Source organism: Dipodomys spectabilis, unplaced genomic scaffold, assembly GCF_019054845.1.
Source record: "Dipodomys spectabilis isolate Male_0828 unplaced genomic scaffold, ASM1905484v1 ptg000095l, whole genome shotgun sequence".
NCBI lineage: Eukaryota > Metazoa > Chordata > Mammalia > Rodentia > Heteromyidae > Dipodomys > Dipodomys spectabilis.
Window position 1 is genome coordinate 40713506 of NW_024870772.1, and position 18079 is coordinate 40731584.

General features: G+C 38.8%; 1 protein-coding gene across 1 annotated transcript in view; it reads left to right on the forward strand.

Annotated features, from left to right (window-relative positions):
• The window catches only part of Frem2 (FRAS1 related extracellular matrix 2), a 156736-nt gene that overhangs the window by 65574 nt on the left and 73083 nt on the right, over nt 1-18079 (forward strand). Inside the window, exons 3-4 of the mRNA XM_042685857.1 lie at nt 13397-13543; nt 16736-16966. Of these exons, the coding sequence (XP_042541791.1) occupies nt 13397-13543; nt 16736-16966 (378 nt within the window). The remainder of the gene's footprint in view (nt 1-13396; nt 13544-16735; nt 16967-18079) is intronic.

Below are 18079 nucleotides of genomic sequence, written 5' to 3' on the forward strand. Positions count from 1 at the left end.
TATATATGTATAAGTATATGTGTGCTGTGTAATGTCAACACACAATTTTTATGATCTTATTCATGGTAGTATTTGAAGCCACAGCCTACTACATGGAAAGGGGATGAGGAGTTAAAACAAAAAACCTGGAAATCTATCCTTCTTTTATAAATAGCTGCCTTATATTCTTAACTCAAGCCACAACTGTGTGGACCTTGGTAAAACAGACCACTGAGAAAAGATGCCTGTATAGTGTATATTTACATTGTTTTCCAATATGATTTTATCTTGAGTTCATGTGTACTTGTTTAAGATGCAGTGTTGCACTTTTATTTTTGTGGAGGTGGGGGGGGGAGAAGGTAAAAATAATATCCCCTAGCTGTTCACATTACAACATCAAAATGATTAAGCTAGCTTTTAATTGAAGACTCAGAACGATAATCCGGTGCTGTCCGTGTGTGACAGAGAGTCCACCTAGCAATTACAGGTTTGCTTTGTCCTTTGTCCCTGGGTGGATCTATATCTGAATTCCTTCTCCCAGGCCTGCATTCTTGCAGTATACAGATCCATCCCAATCTGACTGAGGTTCTAACTATCAAAGGAAGTTTGAAGCCTGACACCTTTCAGTTTGACTAAGGAAATATGCTTAAACCCTGGTGAGTGGATCTAAATTGAGGGTTCTTTTGGTGCAGAGTATGAAAACAAGTGTATGCTTTTTACACTTAATTAATTATCTCATGGGAAGAGGGTGGTTGGAAGCAGGCGGAAGAGCCATTGTTAGAAAACATCCAAGGTCCTTGCCAGATCAGGCTTGCACATTTTTTTCTTTCCTTTTCTTTCTTTCTTTTTTTTTCTACTGGATCTAACTGATAGTTTCCATCAATCAGTCAGCCGGGAGGAAAGGTTTTCCTTCCAGGCTTCTAGTCATCCCAGCTTTGACTGTGACTCCAAACCATCACTAATACACAAAGATCTTAACTCTTATTTGGTGTTATTTTCTCTATAATTCTACCTCAAATATTTAGAAATGATACTCTTTTTGTGATTCCATTATTATTATTATTATTACTATTATTTTACCATTTGATGGGCTATTATTACCTCTTCCATAACACCAAGGTATTGCAAATGGTGAAGCAACACTCCCATTGTGTTTTGCTTCTCTCCAGTAACACTAATGTATAAATTCATTCTAGAATGAATCTGGAATAGCCTGATACTGAATATTGACTGGAATGAAGTCGTTGATGACTTGGAGGAAGTATTGAGAAAAATGCCAACAGGTTGGATTCAAACCTGTGATCTGCCCCTAGAGGCAATGAAAAGAATTTTGGTGTAAAAGAATTAACTTGTACTCCTTTGCCTTATACACAAAGTGTGAAAATTCCTTGCTTGTAGGGTTTCTTGCAAAATTCACCGAGACATTCTGCCTGATACAAATTCACTGACCAGTTCCCCAGTCTGCCTAGCCCTTCTTCAATGGACATGTTTAGGATCCTTAAGGTTGTGTGGAGTTTAGCTGGTTCACATCTTTACTTAGCCAGTGAGCCTCTGGACTCACCTTTGCCTGTGTTGTACTGAAGCTGTCTGGTTCAAGCCAGTGCCACTGGCCAATGATGCTTCTTTTTGAACCTTCCCTGATGCCCACAATCCATGATCCCAGCACAGCTTGAGCAGCTATGCCCAGCTTTTTCAGGGTATGCCTTAGAACTGTGCCTTACACTTTGCCGTTATTTTGTTGTTTTATTTGTTTTAGTGTTTTGGTTTTGGGTTTTTTTTTTTTTTTTTGTCAGTCGTGGGGCTTGAACTCTGGGCCTGGGCACTGTCCCTCAGCTCTTAGCTCAAAGCGAGCGCTCTACTGCTTGAGCCACAGCTCCACTTCTGTTTTTTCTGGGGATTTATTGGAATAAGAGTCTCACAGACTTTTCTGCCAAGACTGGCTTTGAACCGTGATCCTCAGATCTCAGCCTCCTGAGTAGCTAGGATTACAAGTGTGAGCCACCAGCTCCCAGCTTGCTGTTATTTTGTATCAAAGGAAAAGGGTATCCAAAAGTTCTCCATGGGCCTTGATATGGAACACAAAGCAAAGATTAACTGAGCATTAAATGAAATCTCCACTTCTGGTTTTCTTTTTTGCTGAGACCCAAATGCTCATTCAGGAAGAACCTGGGAGAGAGTTAGTAATGAGTTGACTTGCACACCACCGTGAGTCTCAGCTGCACACTAATGATCGAAGACTTGGCATGGAGTCTATTATTGTCCATAACATCCATTTCCATTGTGATTAGTTCTGTCTCTAGTGACGTATTGTAGCCCTGAAAAATCAGGGACTATGAGGCCTCTCAGGCATGATCTGTACTTAAACTAAGATCCCAGAGAGAGTTATGCTCAGACTCTCCAGTAAGATTAGGAGTGGCTCTGTGTGAGGATTACTTCCACCTACATTACCTTCATACAGAGTAAGGACAACTCTCAAGGTTCCTTTTATAAAACCTCAGATTATGGCAGGTAGCCAAGGAGGAAGTAGACATTCTTCATACAGGAGCCATAGCACTGTCTGCACACCAGTGTTGTGGTGGACAGAGATAAACAGCTGGAGAAAGCCTGTAGCTGCCCATCTGAGAACATAAGGGAATTCCTTTCAACTCATACTGAACATAAGCCAGAGAACCAACTGACTCAAGAAAGGATGAGAAGATGAAGGGAGTACTTCTCCACTCCTCATGTCCAAAAAGAATAACGTATTGCGACTTATACTGAGCCCATGCCATGCTTTTTGCTATTCATGACAACTAGGTGCTATCAAATCACCATGAATACTAAATTCACCAACAGTGAACCAGCGTTCCTAAAGGAAATAAGGTTCCTGTGAGTTCTAGACACTAATTTCTCATCAATTGATCCACACAGCTCTTTGTTGCCTGCGTGTTCTGCTCAAAAGCACCTTATTGCCGACAATTAGCATGGCCTTCATAGCCAACAGCAACAGAGCTTATGAGTGAATAAAATTTATATGATGCACATTTTCCTTGAAATGTATGTTATAGTTCTCTTGTGTTTAAGAATACTGCATAGCTCTTTAGCTCCATGATGTGGGACCATTTTAAATAGTGCAGTCACCTACAAACATATGAAAATGTGCCAGCAACCAGACTGTGATGAGAATATGTGTTTATATAAGAGTATCAGGTTAATCAAAAATTTTAATACCATATGTGCACATTTAAGAATGATCACAAAAATCACTTCGAGTATTGATTTGGGCAGCTGCAAATTCTTTTCACTAGATCCATTTGCAAATATGGACTACAGACATAAGAATGGCTGCAAAGCAGCCTCTAGTACAGGGTAGGAATTCAAGTCTTCAAGAAGTCACATTAAAAAAAACATTGTTGAGTGTTGGTGGATCACATCTGTAATCATAGCTACTCAGGAGGCTGAAGTCAGAGGATTGTGGTTCAAAGTTAGCCAGGGAAGATAAATCTATGAGACTCCCATCTCCAATTGAAAGCAATGAGGCCACAAGTGTAGCTGTGGCTCATGTAGTAGAATACCAGCATTGGACAAAAACAGCCAAGCAAAAGCCCACGACCTTAAGTTCAAGCTCCATTACAGGCACAGAAGAAATATACCCTATTTTGCACCTCTCCCATACCTTAGCCATTATGGGCATATATCACACAGAGAAGGAATAAAACTCCACTTCATCATGTGGCTTGTTAGCTCCCAGCATCAGTATACACAAGTATGTGTGCTCGCGCTTTCCCTCTCTCTCGCTCTCATGCTCTCATGCTCTCTCTCTCTCTTTCTCTCTCTCTCTCTCTCTTACACACACACACACGTGTGCATTATCTGAGAACGTCCTGGAGAGCCCACAGAAAACTAAAGCACAGAGTGTGAATTAATCCAAACTGTTAGTTCAGCTGGAAGTTGCCAAGGTGTCTTATCTTCCTTTATTCTCTTGGCTGTGAAAGGCATGTTTATTTTGTGCTTTTTCTGAAAGTAGCTAAAAAGAGCTGAGCATCTGTGGCCCACACCTGTAATCGTAGCTATCCATATCCTAGGAGCTGAGGATCTGATTTTTTTTTAATTGTGAGAATACCATACAGAGGAGTTACAATTGCATGGGCAAGATAATGAGTACATTTCTTACCAAGCATTGTTGCCTCCTCTTTGTGTCCCCTTCCCATCCCTTCCCATACTCCCCCCACCCGATCCTCCCCCCTATCAAAGTTATAAAGTTCATTTGTTGACATAATGACTTGTACATCTCATTGTTGCAATCGGTCCACCTGTATTCCTATTCAAACGATTTGTTTTTAGCTCCAGCAGAAAAGTTTGTAGACTCTTACCTCCAATTAACCACCAAAAAGCTAGAAGTGCAGGTGTGGCTCAAGTGGTAGAGTGCCAGTCTTGAAAGAAAATTCTCAGGGGCAGTGCCCATGCTCTGAGGTCATACACACACACACACACACACACACACACACACACACACACATACAAACACCCCCCACCCCCACGTATACACATACCCCAGAATAGTCTAAAAGGTCCCACAGCTGTCATGTGTGTGTGTGTGTGTATGCAGCAGATCAGTGAGTGCCTTCTCTGTTTCTCTCTTCCTTCTGGGTCTTTGTCATGTCACTCATCTTTTTATGTGTTTCTCTCCACATTCTCTTTCTCTGTGAGTGGGATTGACCCCAAGTGCTCTGCTGCCTGTCTCTTGGAACATACAGTATAAGCTAATGAAAGTGACACACAAAGGAAGGGGAAAATCCTATTTCAATGATCAAAAGGTGCATAGGGCAAGAATTTTTGAAAACTTTATTTTTGGATGAAAATCGTCATTAAAATTATGGAGTAACCTGCACTATTACAAAGGATATTGGTTGGGCTGGGAAGGTGGCTCAGTGGTAGAGCGCTTGCCTTGCATGCATGAGGCCCTGGGTTCGATTCCTCAGCACCACATAAGCAAAAAGAAAAAAGCCGGAAGTGGCGCTGTGGCTCAAGTGGTAGAGCGCTAGCCTTGAGCTGAAGAGCTGAGGGACAGCGCCCAGCCCAGAGTTCAGGTCCCATGACCAGACACAACAAAACAAAACAAAACAAAGGATATTGGCAATTCTTCAAAATGTACCCCTGAGTTCTGCAGGAGCTCTTTGAAGTCACAGGTGCTGTTAAGTTTAAGATGATCAACATTTAGTGTCTATGACACGTCAGGATAAGCTCTCCTCCCAACCCATCCCAACTAAGGCTTTAGGTGAATCTTAACTACGGCTTCATTGTCTCTAATATCCATTCACATATAAGGAATAGGAGAAGGAAATTAATATTTAGTAGATGTCCTGAGCTGAATTCTTTGAAGTTCTTTTTCTACTAGATGTCTTATAATCTTTCAGGAATACCACCTTCTCCATCACCTGGCACATCCAAAGACCACCCTGTACTTAAAGCCCATTTAACCACTATCCCTTGCATGACTTTGCCTTTGATCCTCTCAGGTAAAAGCAATCCCTCCCTCTTGTGAAGCCCCACAGCTCATTATCCAGGCCTCCTGGAGCACATACAGCTCCAGTTTCCTCAGGCCACAGGCCAGCATTGCTCATGCTCTATCTCCTATATTTGAATATCCACTGCTGGGAGCAGGTCGAGGGTTCCACTGAGAACTTCAGCTTTGTACAAGATGGATCTCAGCCAACACTAAAATCAGCCTGACTTTTAAGGGCCAGAGAATCAAATTCCACAGCTAGCAGAGATTCTCTTGTGGAAGATGTTTAAGGCTATGCAAAGTTAAAGTGAACACTGTCATATCACAGAAATAGCCATGAAACCAAGCTCTTGTGTTTGATTTAGATTCTCACCATAATTATTAACTCTAATCCCGGTGGTGATGGCAGGCAGGCTAATCATTGGCTTATTCTCTAAGAGAGCAAGACTTTTAAAACTTTGCTTAAAGTTTTTGAATTATTTCCCCCAGTGAAGCAGGTTATATTATCTTAATGTATTTTTTAATATCCATTTTAAGTGAGCACGCTACTACTGAGCCACATTCCCAATCCTTGAATATCTGTTTGTTGATTTAAAAGACTCTCATTACTGGTGGCTACTTTCTACTTACTTGGGAGGCTTACAGATCATGGTTTAAGGCAGCCCAAGCAGAAAAATTTGTAAGTCTTATCTCAAAAATAACCATCAAAAATAGTGTGACTTAGACCCCAATACTACCAATAATAAAGTAAATAAATTTTTTTTTAAAAAAAAAGAGAAAAAGACTATAGGTTGGTCTTGTTTTGGGATTTTTTTAAAGGTTGCTGTATATTTAATTTACAGTCAGCCTCAAAGTCAAACCTGGTTCTTGTCCTGTGAAATTCTACCAAACTAGAAAATATCAAGGACGTTGGTTACTTGTAACTTACCTTGTCCAAGAAGAAATGTCTTACAAAGCTAAACTAACAATTCAACCAGCACCAAAGTTGTGACGCTGGCATCTAGGAATTGAAGTACGCTTTTGTCTTTAGAGGAGTCAGGCAGCCCTGTGTGTTTAGGGAGGGCTAATTGAAGATTGGAATTCTTTGTTATTCTAAAATAACTACAGAGTTTGAATTGAAAAGAAGACTAAAGACCAGCTGGAAAAGTTCAAAAGGGGTCTTTTCATCAAAACCTTAATGGCTTTAGTGTCAGAGCTTGGGGACAAAGCTTTGGGGAGTGTGCTTATCAGCTGTCAGGCACCTGTTGTGTGGATTTATAATACAGTTATGGATTTAATTTGTTTCCCACGAGACTGAGGCTAGGCCCTCAGACTTCATACATGACAGACTGTTTTTGGAAGGCATCTAATCACATGTAAATGAAAACTTGATCAAGTTTCTAAACAGCTTGATTTCATCAAAAATTTTACTTTTAGCTTTGGTTAAATCATGAGCATTTATGGTTTCCCTTTATTTTTAGAACATTTTACATAGTTTGTGATACATGAGTGAGTGAAACAACTTTTTTTTTTTTTAATGTCAGTCCTGGGTTTAAATTCAGTACCTGAGCACTGTCCCTGAGCTTTTTTGCTCAAAGCTTAGTGCTCTATGAGATAAGCCACACCTCTATTTCTGACATTTTCTTTTTTTGCTCACTCGCTTTCTTTCTTTCTTCCTTTCTTTCTTCTTTTCCTTCTCTCTTTCTCTCTTTCTGTCTTTCTCTCTTTGGTTAATTGGAGATAAGAGTCTTACGGAACTTCCTGCTAGAGATTGCTTTGAAATGCCATCCACAGATCTCAGTCTCCCAGGTAGCTAGGATTACAATACAGGCATGAGCCACTAGCACTAGTGTCCTGCTTAGAGTTTAATTTTTAAAGAAGAGAGTAATAAGAAACTACAGCTTAGTTCCTCCAATCCTTATATCACTTGTATATTAATAAGTGCTGACGTTTTACAAATTCTGAAACAAAATAGAAATTGGGGTGTGTGTGTGTGTGTGTGTGTGTGTGTGTGTGTGTGTGTGTGTGTGTGTGTGTGTGTGTGTGTGTGTGTGTGTTGCAGAAGTTCTGTAGTACTTATTTCTGTTCCAAGTTAAGCTTTATGGACTTAATTTCCTATTCTCTAGTTAAATATCTACTTTAAAAAATCTCTCTTCAAGAATGAATTCTGAGTTACTGTAATAATTAACCTGGAACATCTCACTGTCTCCCAAAGCAAAGTTTCTTGCTGTTGTTGCTAAATTTTATTTCAAATAAAATCCCCAAAGCAGTGGGTGTCCATGTGAAATACTGACAAGACTGTTATGCTCCCTGTCATTCAAAACCTTGGATTAAGTAGCAACTTGATAACTTCCCTCATCCTTCCAAAGCATAGACATCAACTTGAAAGTAAGTTGTGTTCATCATTAAGTAGAAACAAAATGAAATTTCTACTTAATGAAATGGGTAGGTCTGGCTAACATGCTCTAACCCATGCTCTTCCATAATGGGGCAGAAGCCTTTCATCTCCAATAATCCCTGAAGGTGTCATTTACCGAAATACAAGTTCCAGTGATTCACATTCATGGGCAATCACTTTTAAAGCTTTACCTAGTGTTGATGCGTTGTAGAAAGTAGTTGAGCTTGAACCTAGAGTCTGGGCACTCTCCCTTAGCTTTTTTTCCCTCAAGGCTGTTACTCTACCAACTGAGTGCCAGCTCTGCTTCTGGCTTTTTTGCTGGTTATTTGGAGATAAGAATCTCATGGACTTTCCTGCCTGGGTTTGGCGTTGAACTTTAATCCTTAAATCTTAGCCCCCTGAGTAACTAGAATTATAAGTGTGAGCCATTAGCACCCAGCATAGAAACAAATATATTTTAATAAAAAAGAATCAGTACTGAGATGGGTTATGTGTAAACAGAAATTTATATTACTCAATAAAAATGAAGCACGTCTCAAGTTCTCTCTCAGCAAAGACACCTAAGATCTTAATTCATTCAATAGCCATCTTTTTTCTTCTAACCATAAGCAAGTGGACTCTCTGCCATTTTTGGATCACTTAGGAGAAGACACAAATAACGATGGAACAGAAGAGTAACTACATCTAGGCCAGGAGGTTGTGGAAACCGCTGTAGAGAAAAATTCATCAGAATGAAAAGGTCATTTGGCACCGTGGTTTGTGTTCAGGCGTGCTGTTTTACAGAACATCAAGAGAAGGCCCTTCACAAAACATTCTTCAATATCTAATGTTTAGAAGAGAAACTTTTAAACAATATTTCAGGAATGAGGGTCAATTTGTACAGCTAGCCAAAACTTGTCAAAACTTAGGAAAGAGAGTTTAATTGGAGGAGGCATAGAAAAGCTAAGGTTGTTCTTAGTAGAAGGTAATAGAATATGTGAAATCCCCCATCTGTGTACAGGCAACAATGAGAATAGGGTGTTGATCAGTGTTTCTCTTTAGAGAAGTGATATACAGCATACTTCAATAAATGCATGCAATGTTTATCCAGCAAATCAAAGCAGTTGGCATTTCCATTTCTTTATCATTTCAAGCTCCTCTTTTCCAGTTATCCACAAAATACATAAGAGTTCTGTTACTGTAACAAACAAAATAGCTCAGATAATCACCTTAAGGAGAAAACAAGTTTATTTTTGTTCAGAGTTGTAGAAGTTGGCAGATGATAATCAATAGGCCCTGTTTGTAGTGAGGCAGTATATATATCATTATGGCAGGCAGTATAGGCTGGAGGAACCTGCTTGTCTTGTGTCAACCAGGAAGCAAAAATAGGAAGAAGTAGTGCTACGGATTTAATATCCCTCCAATTGACCTAACTTCCTCCCGCTAGGCCCCACCTCCTAAAGTGTCCATCAACACCCAAGAGTGCCATGGACCTGGGAACTAAGATTCAACATATCAACAAAACTGCAGTTTAAGTTACTATGACTTGTAATTTTCCAACTGTGTTTTTTGCATCAAATTGTGCTTTGATATCTACTATTTACCTCTCTCTATCCTCCCTTCCTCCCCTCACTCTTCTGTAGTAAGCACATCAGAAAAATACTTTAAACTGTGTTTAAGGAGATGGAAATGCTTACTCTTCCAATTTTATACAGTTTAATGCATTGTATACATTTAGCAAATTATCATCAAATGAAAACTTTAAAAAAGAAGTGGTAGTATTAAAGCCATTACAGTTAAGATAGACAAGGGATGTCTTGAAATAACACAACCGACATTTTGGGGGGTAAAACCTGAGCTGACTGGAACTATAATCTAAATGAACAGAAATGTGGCATCAAATGGTTAACATGTACTAATTCATTTAGAGATCAGCCCCTGGTGTATCACATAATTTGATAGACAAAATGTTGACAGCAAGAGTATACACTCTTAACTTCTCACACAAATTAGTATAATTTAATACAATTAAAAGCTGTGAGAGATATCCACTGAGGTGCAGGATTGTAGAGAAAAATCCACATATGAGCAGCCATAGAATCACGAAGAAGAAAGGATTACAGAAGGCCCAGGAGGCTTTGGGGGTGGGGGGTAAAGATAAGGATTCATGTGTAGTGCCAACCAAAGATCAGACCAGGCAGGAAGACAATGGATGGTCAGGAACAAAAGTGACAGATCCCTGGAGCTGCAGGATCTTGGCTTGACCTTGAGTTAGCAGATGAGAATAAGTTAGGAATACTCAGGTATTTCAGCATAAACCTGGAAATCCAAAGAGGAGTTGGCTTGACATGTGCAATAGCTGTAAGAGAAGGAGACAAAGCAGGACGAGCTCCAATAGGTTTAAAGTAAATGTGTAGCAAGACAGTGAATGCAGGGTGGATTGGGGCAAGTGTAGGCAGGTTGGCAAGGCAGTGGATCAGGGAGTGTTTATAGCATACTATCTGGCCACATGATGTTATATGTGCATTATGGGTTGTGTCACTTGAGCCACAGAATAACCACTTGTGGTAATTAGTAGCACTCTAGACTTGTCCTCCAGACAAGGTGTCTTCTCTTTAGAATAGGGAGCCTCTGGGGACCGGTGAATGTTAGCTAAGTGTATGAGGACTAAACAAGGGATGAGTTTCCTTCTTAAACCAACATCAGATTCTTAGTCTCCAACATAGATATTGATCTGTTTTAAAAGTTAACATAAAACCAAGCATTAGTGCTCATTCACCTATAACTTAGCTACTCCCAATGCTGATATTTGAGGATCACAATTTGAAGTCAATCCAGGCAGACATATCTGAGAAACAACCAGTAAAAAAAGCCAGAAGTGGAGCTGTGACTCCAAGTGGTAGAGCACTAGCCTTGAATGACACACATGAGTCCAGGATTCAAGGAAGCCCCGCCCCTTCCCACAAATAAAATAAAATTTTTACTTAAAAATTAACCAGATATTTCTTTGGTCCTGGCTTACTTCACTTAAAATAATTTTTTCCAAGTCTTTCCATTTCCTAACAAATGGGGTGGTGTCATTCTTTCTGATGGAGGCATAGAATTCATATAGATAGATAGATAGATATTGATTGATAGATAGATAGATAAATAGATAGATAGATAGCTAGATATAGATACCACATTTTCTTGATCTATTCATCTACTGAGGGGCATCTGGGTTGGTTCCATATCTTAGCTATGGTAAATAGTGCTGCAATAAACATAGTCGTGCTGGTAGCTTTAGTATGGTCTTGTTTGTGATCATTTGGGTAAATGCCCAAAAGTAGGATTGCTGGGTCATAGGGGAGCTCTATGTGGAGTCTTTTGAGGAACCTCCATACTGCTTTCCAAAGTGGTTGAACAATACTAATACATGTGTAGGACAAGCAGAAAAGGCCAAAAGCTATGTACATATGACCATATAAGGTGAGGTTAAGTGAAATGAACCCCAAGATAAGGACACAAATATCTTTTTTCTTTCTTGCTATTGTTTCTAGTGTATTTATAATGTACCATGTGATTTTTGTGTTTCTTTGAATGTACCTCCCCCATGGTATAACCCCTATTTTCACTGTATTTGATCTTGGTGCCCTGCATCTTGTATATACACTTCTCTAATTCGGGGAGGGGAAAGAAAAAAGCAAAATGCTTAAATAAGGATACAAGGTTGACCCATTGTAACAATGAGATGTACAAAACACCATGTTGAAAATGAACTTTACAACTTCGGTGGGGGGGGGTGAGGTGTGTAGTGGAGGTGGGAAGGGAGGGATGGTAGGGGGAAAACAAAGGAGGAGGCAACAATGCTCAATAAGAAACATACTCATTACCTTGTTCGTGTAACTGTAACCCCTCTGTACAGCATTTTTACAATAAAAAAGTACAAAAAATTTAACCACATATGATAGTGTACACCAACATTTGAGAGAATGAGGCAGGAAGATTGTGAGTTGGAGTCAAGCACATGATACATAGAAAGAACTTATCTCAAAAATGAAAACAAGCCAGCGCTGGTGGCTCACGCCTGCAATCCTAGCTATTCAGAAGGTTGAGATCTGAGGATCATGGCTCAAAGCCAGCCTGGGCAGGAAAGTTTGTGAGACTCTTATCTCCAACAAATCACTAGAAAACCGGAAGTGGCACCATGGTTCAAGTGGTAGAGCTGAGGGACAGCACCCCAGCCCAGAGTTCAAGCCCCACGACCATAAACAAAAAACAAAAACCAAAAATCCAAAACAAGAAATAGTGTGATGATTCCTTATAAATATATTTTTGCTTATCTTAAAACAAAAATCCATAGGGAGTCTTCAACATTAAATTATATAAAAATCATTTTTTGCCTCATACTCCCATTACCCTAGAGCTGTATAAAAAGCTTTGTTGTATTTACAAGTCAACTGACAAAAAATAAGAAAATCAATTTTCCTACATATGCTCAGCTCTCCCAGAGATTATTTTCTAGTTTATGTATTAAAAAAAAAACCTCAAAATCACTGCACTTTTTCTTTTTTCAAAAAATATAGAACAGAATATTTTGATGTGTTGTTCACTTGCAACTTGCCCTCTCTGTGGATTTTATTTTTTTAATCATTTTACTCAGTCTGTAAAAGTCTCCACATTTTCTAGTCTTATTTATTTTTTCTCATGTAGATTTCTTTATGGGAACCCAGAAAAGAAGAAACTGAATTAAAAGTGTGCTTCTAGCTATGTTTATTATTTGGGTTTCTTTTTTTTTTTTCTTCTATCTTTTTCCAAAAAGACTTAAAAGGACTTGCTGATACCTTTGTTTATAAACCTCACCTTACTCTGAAATAATTGGCAGAGATCAAAAGGAGTGGAGGGATAGGTGCAATGTGATCAGCTGATAATCATTTCTCCTTTGTTTACCCAACAGAGTAGCTTTCATATTAGAGAGATTGCCAGCCAGATTCATTTTCTCTAGTTAGGCAGCCAGATCCAATTTGGTGGGAAGGTGGGAGGAGAAAGCTTTATCTCACAGTGGAAAGAGCTGTCTGTTTGCTCTGAGGAATGGAGTGGAATCTTGTGGGGAAGAGAACCAGAGAAGGGATATTTGTTTTTCCTTAAGTGGTTATAATTAAAGCCTTCCACCCAATTGTTCTGTGAACCAGAAAAAGGTATTTATGAAGTTGCAAAAATCTTTAGAAACTTGACAAAGAAGGCTTGCAGCCATGTCTAAAGAAAAAAATTGCTCTCTTCCGCCACCTTGTGGGTAAGGCCTCGTCCTGCAACGGTAGATATTGAGTTTTATGATTGAAAGGTTGTGTCTAGTAGTGTTGTGTGCCTCCTCCTCATCAACCTCTTTTTTTTTTTTTTAAAGGAACTTGGGATGAATTATGTAAGCAGTTGTAAGTCTATATAACAATCACTAAATAGGAGCTATATCTCCATGTACAGGTTCCAGAGTTGTGATGATTCTTCAAATTGCATCATTGAAATAGTCTGTGGGATTTTTGAGGTTGCTTATTCAAGAAAGCATGAACTCAGAGTTTCAAGTATTTTTTTTAATTTTCCAGGGGGAAACCGGTTAACCAACCAGCATTTTCGTCTGAATTGGGCATGGATCTCTTTTGAAAAGGAATATTATCTGGTCAACGAAGACTCCAAATTTCTAGATGTCATCCTTAAACGCAGAGGTTACTTGGGAGAAACTTCATTTATAAGTAAGTTCAACTTGTATTTCTGTCATCAAAATCTTGTTTTTATAGTAAAGGCTTATCATTTTTTTCCTTAGAGTGATAAAAACACTAATTTGGTTCACAGGTTTAAATGCTTAGGGAGAGGAACATATTCACATTTAAAGATTCTTTAGCTGCTAAAAATATAAAAATATAAAAACAATTTTTGTGTAGTTACGTACATCTTTAAGCCTTCAGCCTAAAGATGATCTTTCTTAGGCATCAAACAACTTTACATAATAGAATGTAGTCACTCATATGTTAAAAAATGAAAACTGATGTCACTAGTGTAGAAAAAGTTTAAGGGACTCTATACTTTCTGTATAAAAGTCTGAATCAGTATAAGGAATGAATTAGGGCTACTTTAATAAATAAACAAAACTATTCAGTGATCTTTAGACAACAAAGTGTACCTTACTATTTAAATGTTCTGGTAGCTCACTAAAAGTTGCACGATTTCCCAGACACTATATGAAAGATTTATGTTGTCTATTTTCTTTGTCACCAATATTCCAAAGCAAAATTCTAATCCTTTCTTCTGTATTACATCTTTTAAGCAAAACTGAAAGTCAAATGCAAATTAATAATTTTTCAACTGTAAGTTAGGTTCATTTTCTTTCATAAAGCATAAAATAATGAAAAGTACACATATTTAGATCATTTGAAGCAATAATATATAGTTAGCACTGCATACTTGATATGTCAATGAAAAAATTGCAGTCTCTTAAGCATTATTTTTTTGTTCCCTATATTTAGCAGACATTTAGGCTGTTAGAATTTATATGGGTGAAAGAGCTTTTATTGAGTGAGACTATCAACTAAGATAAGGATCTATGGAAATGCCAGCAAAATAAAAGCTCAGGAGCCCTGTGATTATTTTGAAATTTTACTGATCCATCAACCCTTAACCAACCAGTAGATCCCTATCAACAGAAAAATTTCTGTTTGTCTGTCTGCCTGTCTGTCTCTTTTGTTTTGATTGCCTCCCTGTATTTCTCTTTTCCTCCTTCTCTGTCCCTCCTCTTTCTCCCCTACACACACACACACACACACACACACACACACACACACACACACACACACACACACACACCCTATACTTTGCCACTTAACAAATCAGTCTACTGAAAAAGAAAAAAATGCACTGCAATCTTTGTGTCATTTATTTTTCTGAGATCTGTGAGACAAATTTTGCATTTTGCAATTAATTGTACAAAAAGCCTTTATTGTGATATTTATAACATTCAAATAATATACTTTGGTCAACTTCATCTATCTTTCCTATCCCTTCTCCTCCCAAGATAAATATTTTTTTAACAAAACCCTTATTTTTACATTCATCTCAAGGTTCAATTAACAGCCAGTGATTTAAAAATTCTAATTCATCTTACATGAGCAATCTGAGGACCAAAGTTTTTGTCTGTTTTATTCTCTGATAGAGACTCCTGAGGCAGGATTGAGGCCTGACACCCAGTAATTCCTCAGTGAGCATTTGTGTTTGAATGGAAAACTTTTTAAATTACATTTGTTTCCTCGTTTAAGTGTTTATCCTATCCAACTTCTCTAAAAAAAATTTATATTTTTTAAAAAGTATACCTGCAAATTACCAGCCTGATTCACTAAGATTCTGGTCCCATACAAAAGGAAATACCAGGTAACTTGATGGAAGAGTAGCGTCGAGATAGAAGGGAGGAGGGAGAATGATAAAAGAGATAACATTGATCATAAACTGACATGTTCAATCAAAACCCATTTGTACAAGCACTGAAAGATTTAAAAAAACAAGAATTTAAAAAATTAAAGGATATACAAGGACAAGGAGTATTTCTAACTATTCTAAAACAGAATTTGTTCCCTGCATTTCAGCTTACAGTCTGAGTACCTCATGCAGTGGTCTTCGTTTAATGTAGTTAGAAACAGAGACCCTTTAGCCTTTCTAGCCCACTGCAGGTGACCTTGAGTGACCCATCAGAGTCAGACATGCATACTGCTCAAAATAATTACATATATTAGCTCTCCAATTCTGTTCACATGGCTTCATGGTATTCTGGAATGTTCCACAAAGACGCACCTGGCAATGACCATAGTGATCAACTAAATTTGATTCTCTAAGGAGTCTTATTTCCTTTGAATGTTCAGGGAACATTGCCATTTTCTTTTATTATTCTGTTTGGATATTTATGAAGTAAGATTGTCAAAGAGGTCTTTAATCACCTATTGACCTGTGTTGGATAGTTAGAGAGTATTTATGTTTTTATGAAATAGTGCAATCTGTGGGAAAGTGAATGTAAAGAATATTAAAGTTTACAGCTTTGCAGGTGTAAGGATATTGTACAACATAAAAGCAAATTTACTGTTTCATTTTTACTTGCACAAAATAATTGTGCAGTAGGATTTGTCACAATATTCATATACATGTATATATTTCAAAATACATTATATTCCCCCTTGCATTTATTCATCCTCCCTTTCTTGACTCTCTTTCCTCTTCCTCTTCATGTTAAGAGTCTTTAAAGGGTTTCGTTATGCTATTTCCATGTCCATAGAATGTGCTTTATTTCATACCTTCCTATATCCTCTCCTTTCCCCTTTATTCTATTCAATCTTATTTTGCATGAAGTTCCAACACAAAATTTGCCCAAAGAATATATAAGCATATCATAAATAGGGAAAGAATCATAAGGTACCCAACACTATCATCATCTAACTCTCACATCGGACCCATCCCTTGATTGAACTATCAAACAAAGTGTCACACAAACCATTAACAGTCCCAATTGTAAAAAGTTATTAATCAGGTTGAGTGTCTGTGGCTCACACCTGTAGACCTAGCTATTCAGGAGGCAGAGGTTTGAGGGTCATGTTTGAAGCTAGCCAGGGCAAGAAAATCCAAGAGACTCTCATCTCCAATTAACAAACAAACTCAAAAGACAAAAGTGGAGATTTGGCTCAAGTGGTAGAGCCATGCCTTGAGCAGAAAAGCTCAAGGTCAGCACTCAAGCCCTGAGTTCAAGCCTCAAGACCAGCAGAAACACAAACAACAAATAATAATCCTCAGGGATGAGGTGCAGTTCAGTGGTACTTGCCTAGCAGGTGTGAGGAGCCATGTTACATCTCCAGCACTCAACAAAGATAGTTGGGAATCCTATTGAAAATAAATATGATCTTTCCATGGAGGTATTGGCACGAGAGATGGGACTGCGGTGAAAGACAAAGACTTCAAGGGCAAAGCTCAAAAGCAAGTGCAATTCAACCCGGGCCAAACCAGGGCCACGTGGAGGGTGCGGATCCTGAGCGATGGTACACATGAGCAGTCGGAGACCTTCCAGGTGATTCTCTCGGAACCAGTGCTGGCCGCCCTGGAGTTCCCTGCGGTGACCACCGTGGAGATCGTGGACCCCGGAGATGGTAAGGACCTGCTAGGTCATTGCCAGCTTGCTAGGTTATTGCCAACTAGGTTTTCATGACAAAATGCCTTACACAAGGAACCTAAAATCCAGTATTTGGATTTTTCTGTGCAGAGAATTTTTCTAGATGAACGGTTCAATTCTCTTAGGGAGGATAATGGGAAGAGGAAAACGTAAAAAAAAAATAATGATGAAGGGAGACTATTTTGTGGGTTTTTTTTCCCAATGAAATACCCCTATGGTTGATAATAATCAGTGTTTTCTGATAGCACACTTGTTTTCTTTAGGATCGACATTGTTCGTATTCGTTCATCTTCAATTTATTTCATTTGCTTTAAAACACTGTCTTACACCAGGCGATGGTGGCTCAAGGCCGTAACGTTAGCAACTCAGAAGGCGGAAATCTGAGAATCTCTATTGCAAACCAGATTGGGCAAAAAAAGTCTATGTTGGGTCTTATCTCCAGTTAACCACCAAAAGGCTGGAAATGGAGGGCTGGCTCAAGAGTGCCAGTCTTGAGGGGAAAAGCTAAGGAACAGCACCTAAGCCTTGAGTTCAAGCCCCACCACAAGTGCACGCGTGCGCACACACACAGTACACTATTAACTAGTAACAAGTAATAAAATAACAACTGAGACTAATGATTTAAGAGTTAGACTGCTTAGCGGGTAACTTAATAATTTCCTTGTCTCATTCAATTATGCAAGTGGCTGTCAGATATTTGCCCTATTTTCATTTGGCTATCTACTTCCTCACATTTGTTCTAACATCTGCTCCACCCAACTGGGCTAACCCAATCATAGTAAACGCAATGCTTTGACTCACTGCCCTTAATTTCTTTTAGATTTTGTGTGTATGTGTGTTGTGTGTGTGTGTGTTGTTTTTTGTTTTTTAGGTGGGGGGGTTGGTCAATATACACTCGTGGTTGCAGTTGGGAGAAGTGAGCCTGGATGCTTTCCTATGCAATTTGACCTTTTTCTGCTCCTGCCAAATGCCCACAATCCTGGTTTGTCTTGATGGAAGTTAGTCAGGGGGTGAGGTTGGTGGGTGGAGGGAGACTGATTGAATGGCTTTTTTGAGGGTTGGCATTTATACAAACTTTGTAGAGACTTCT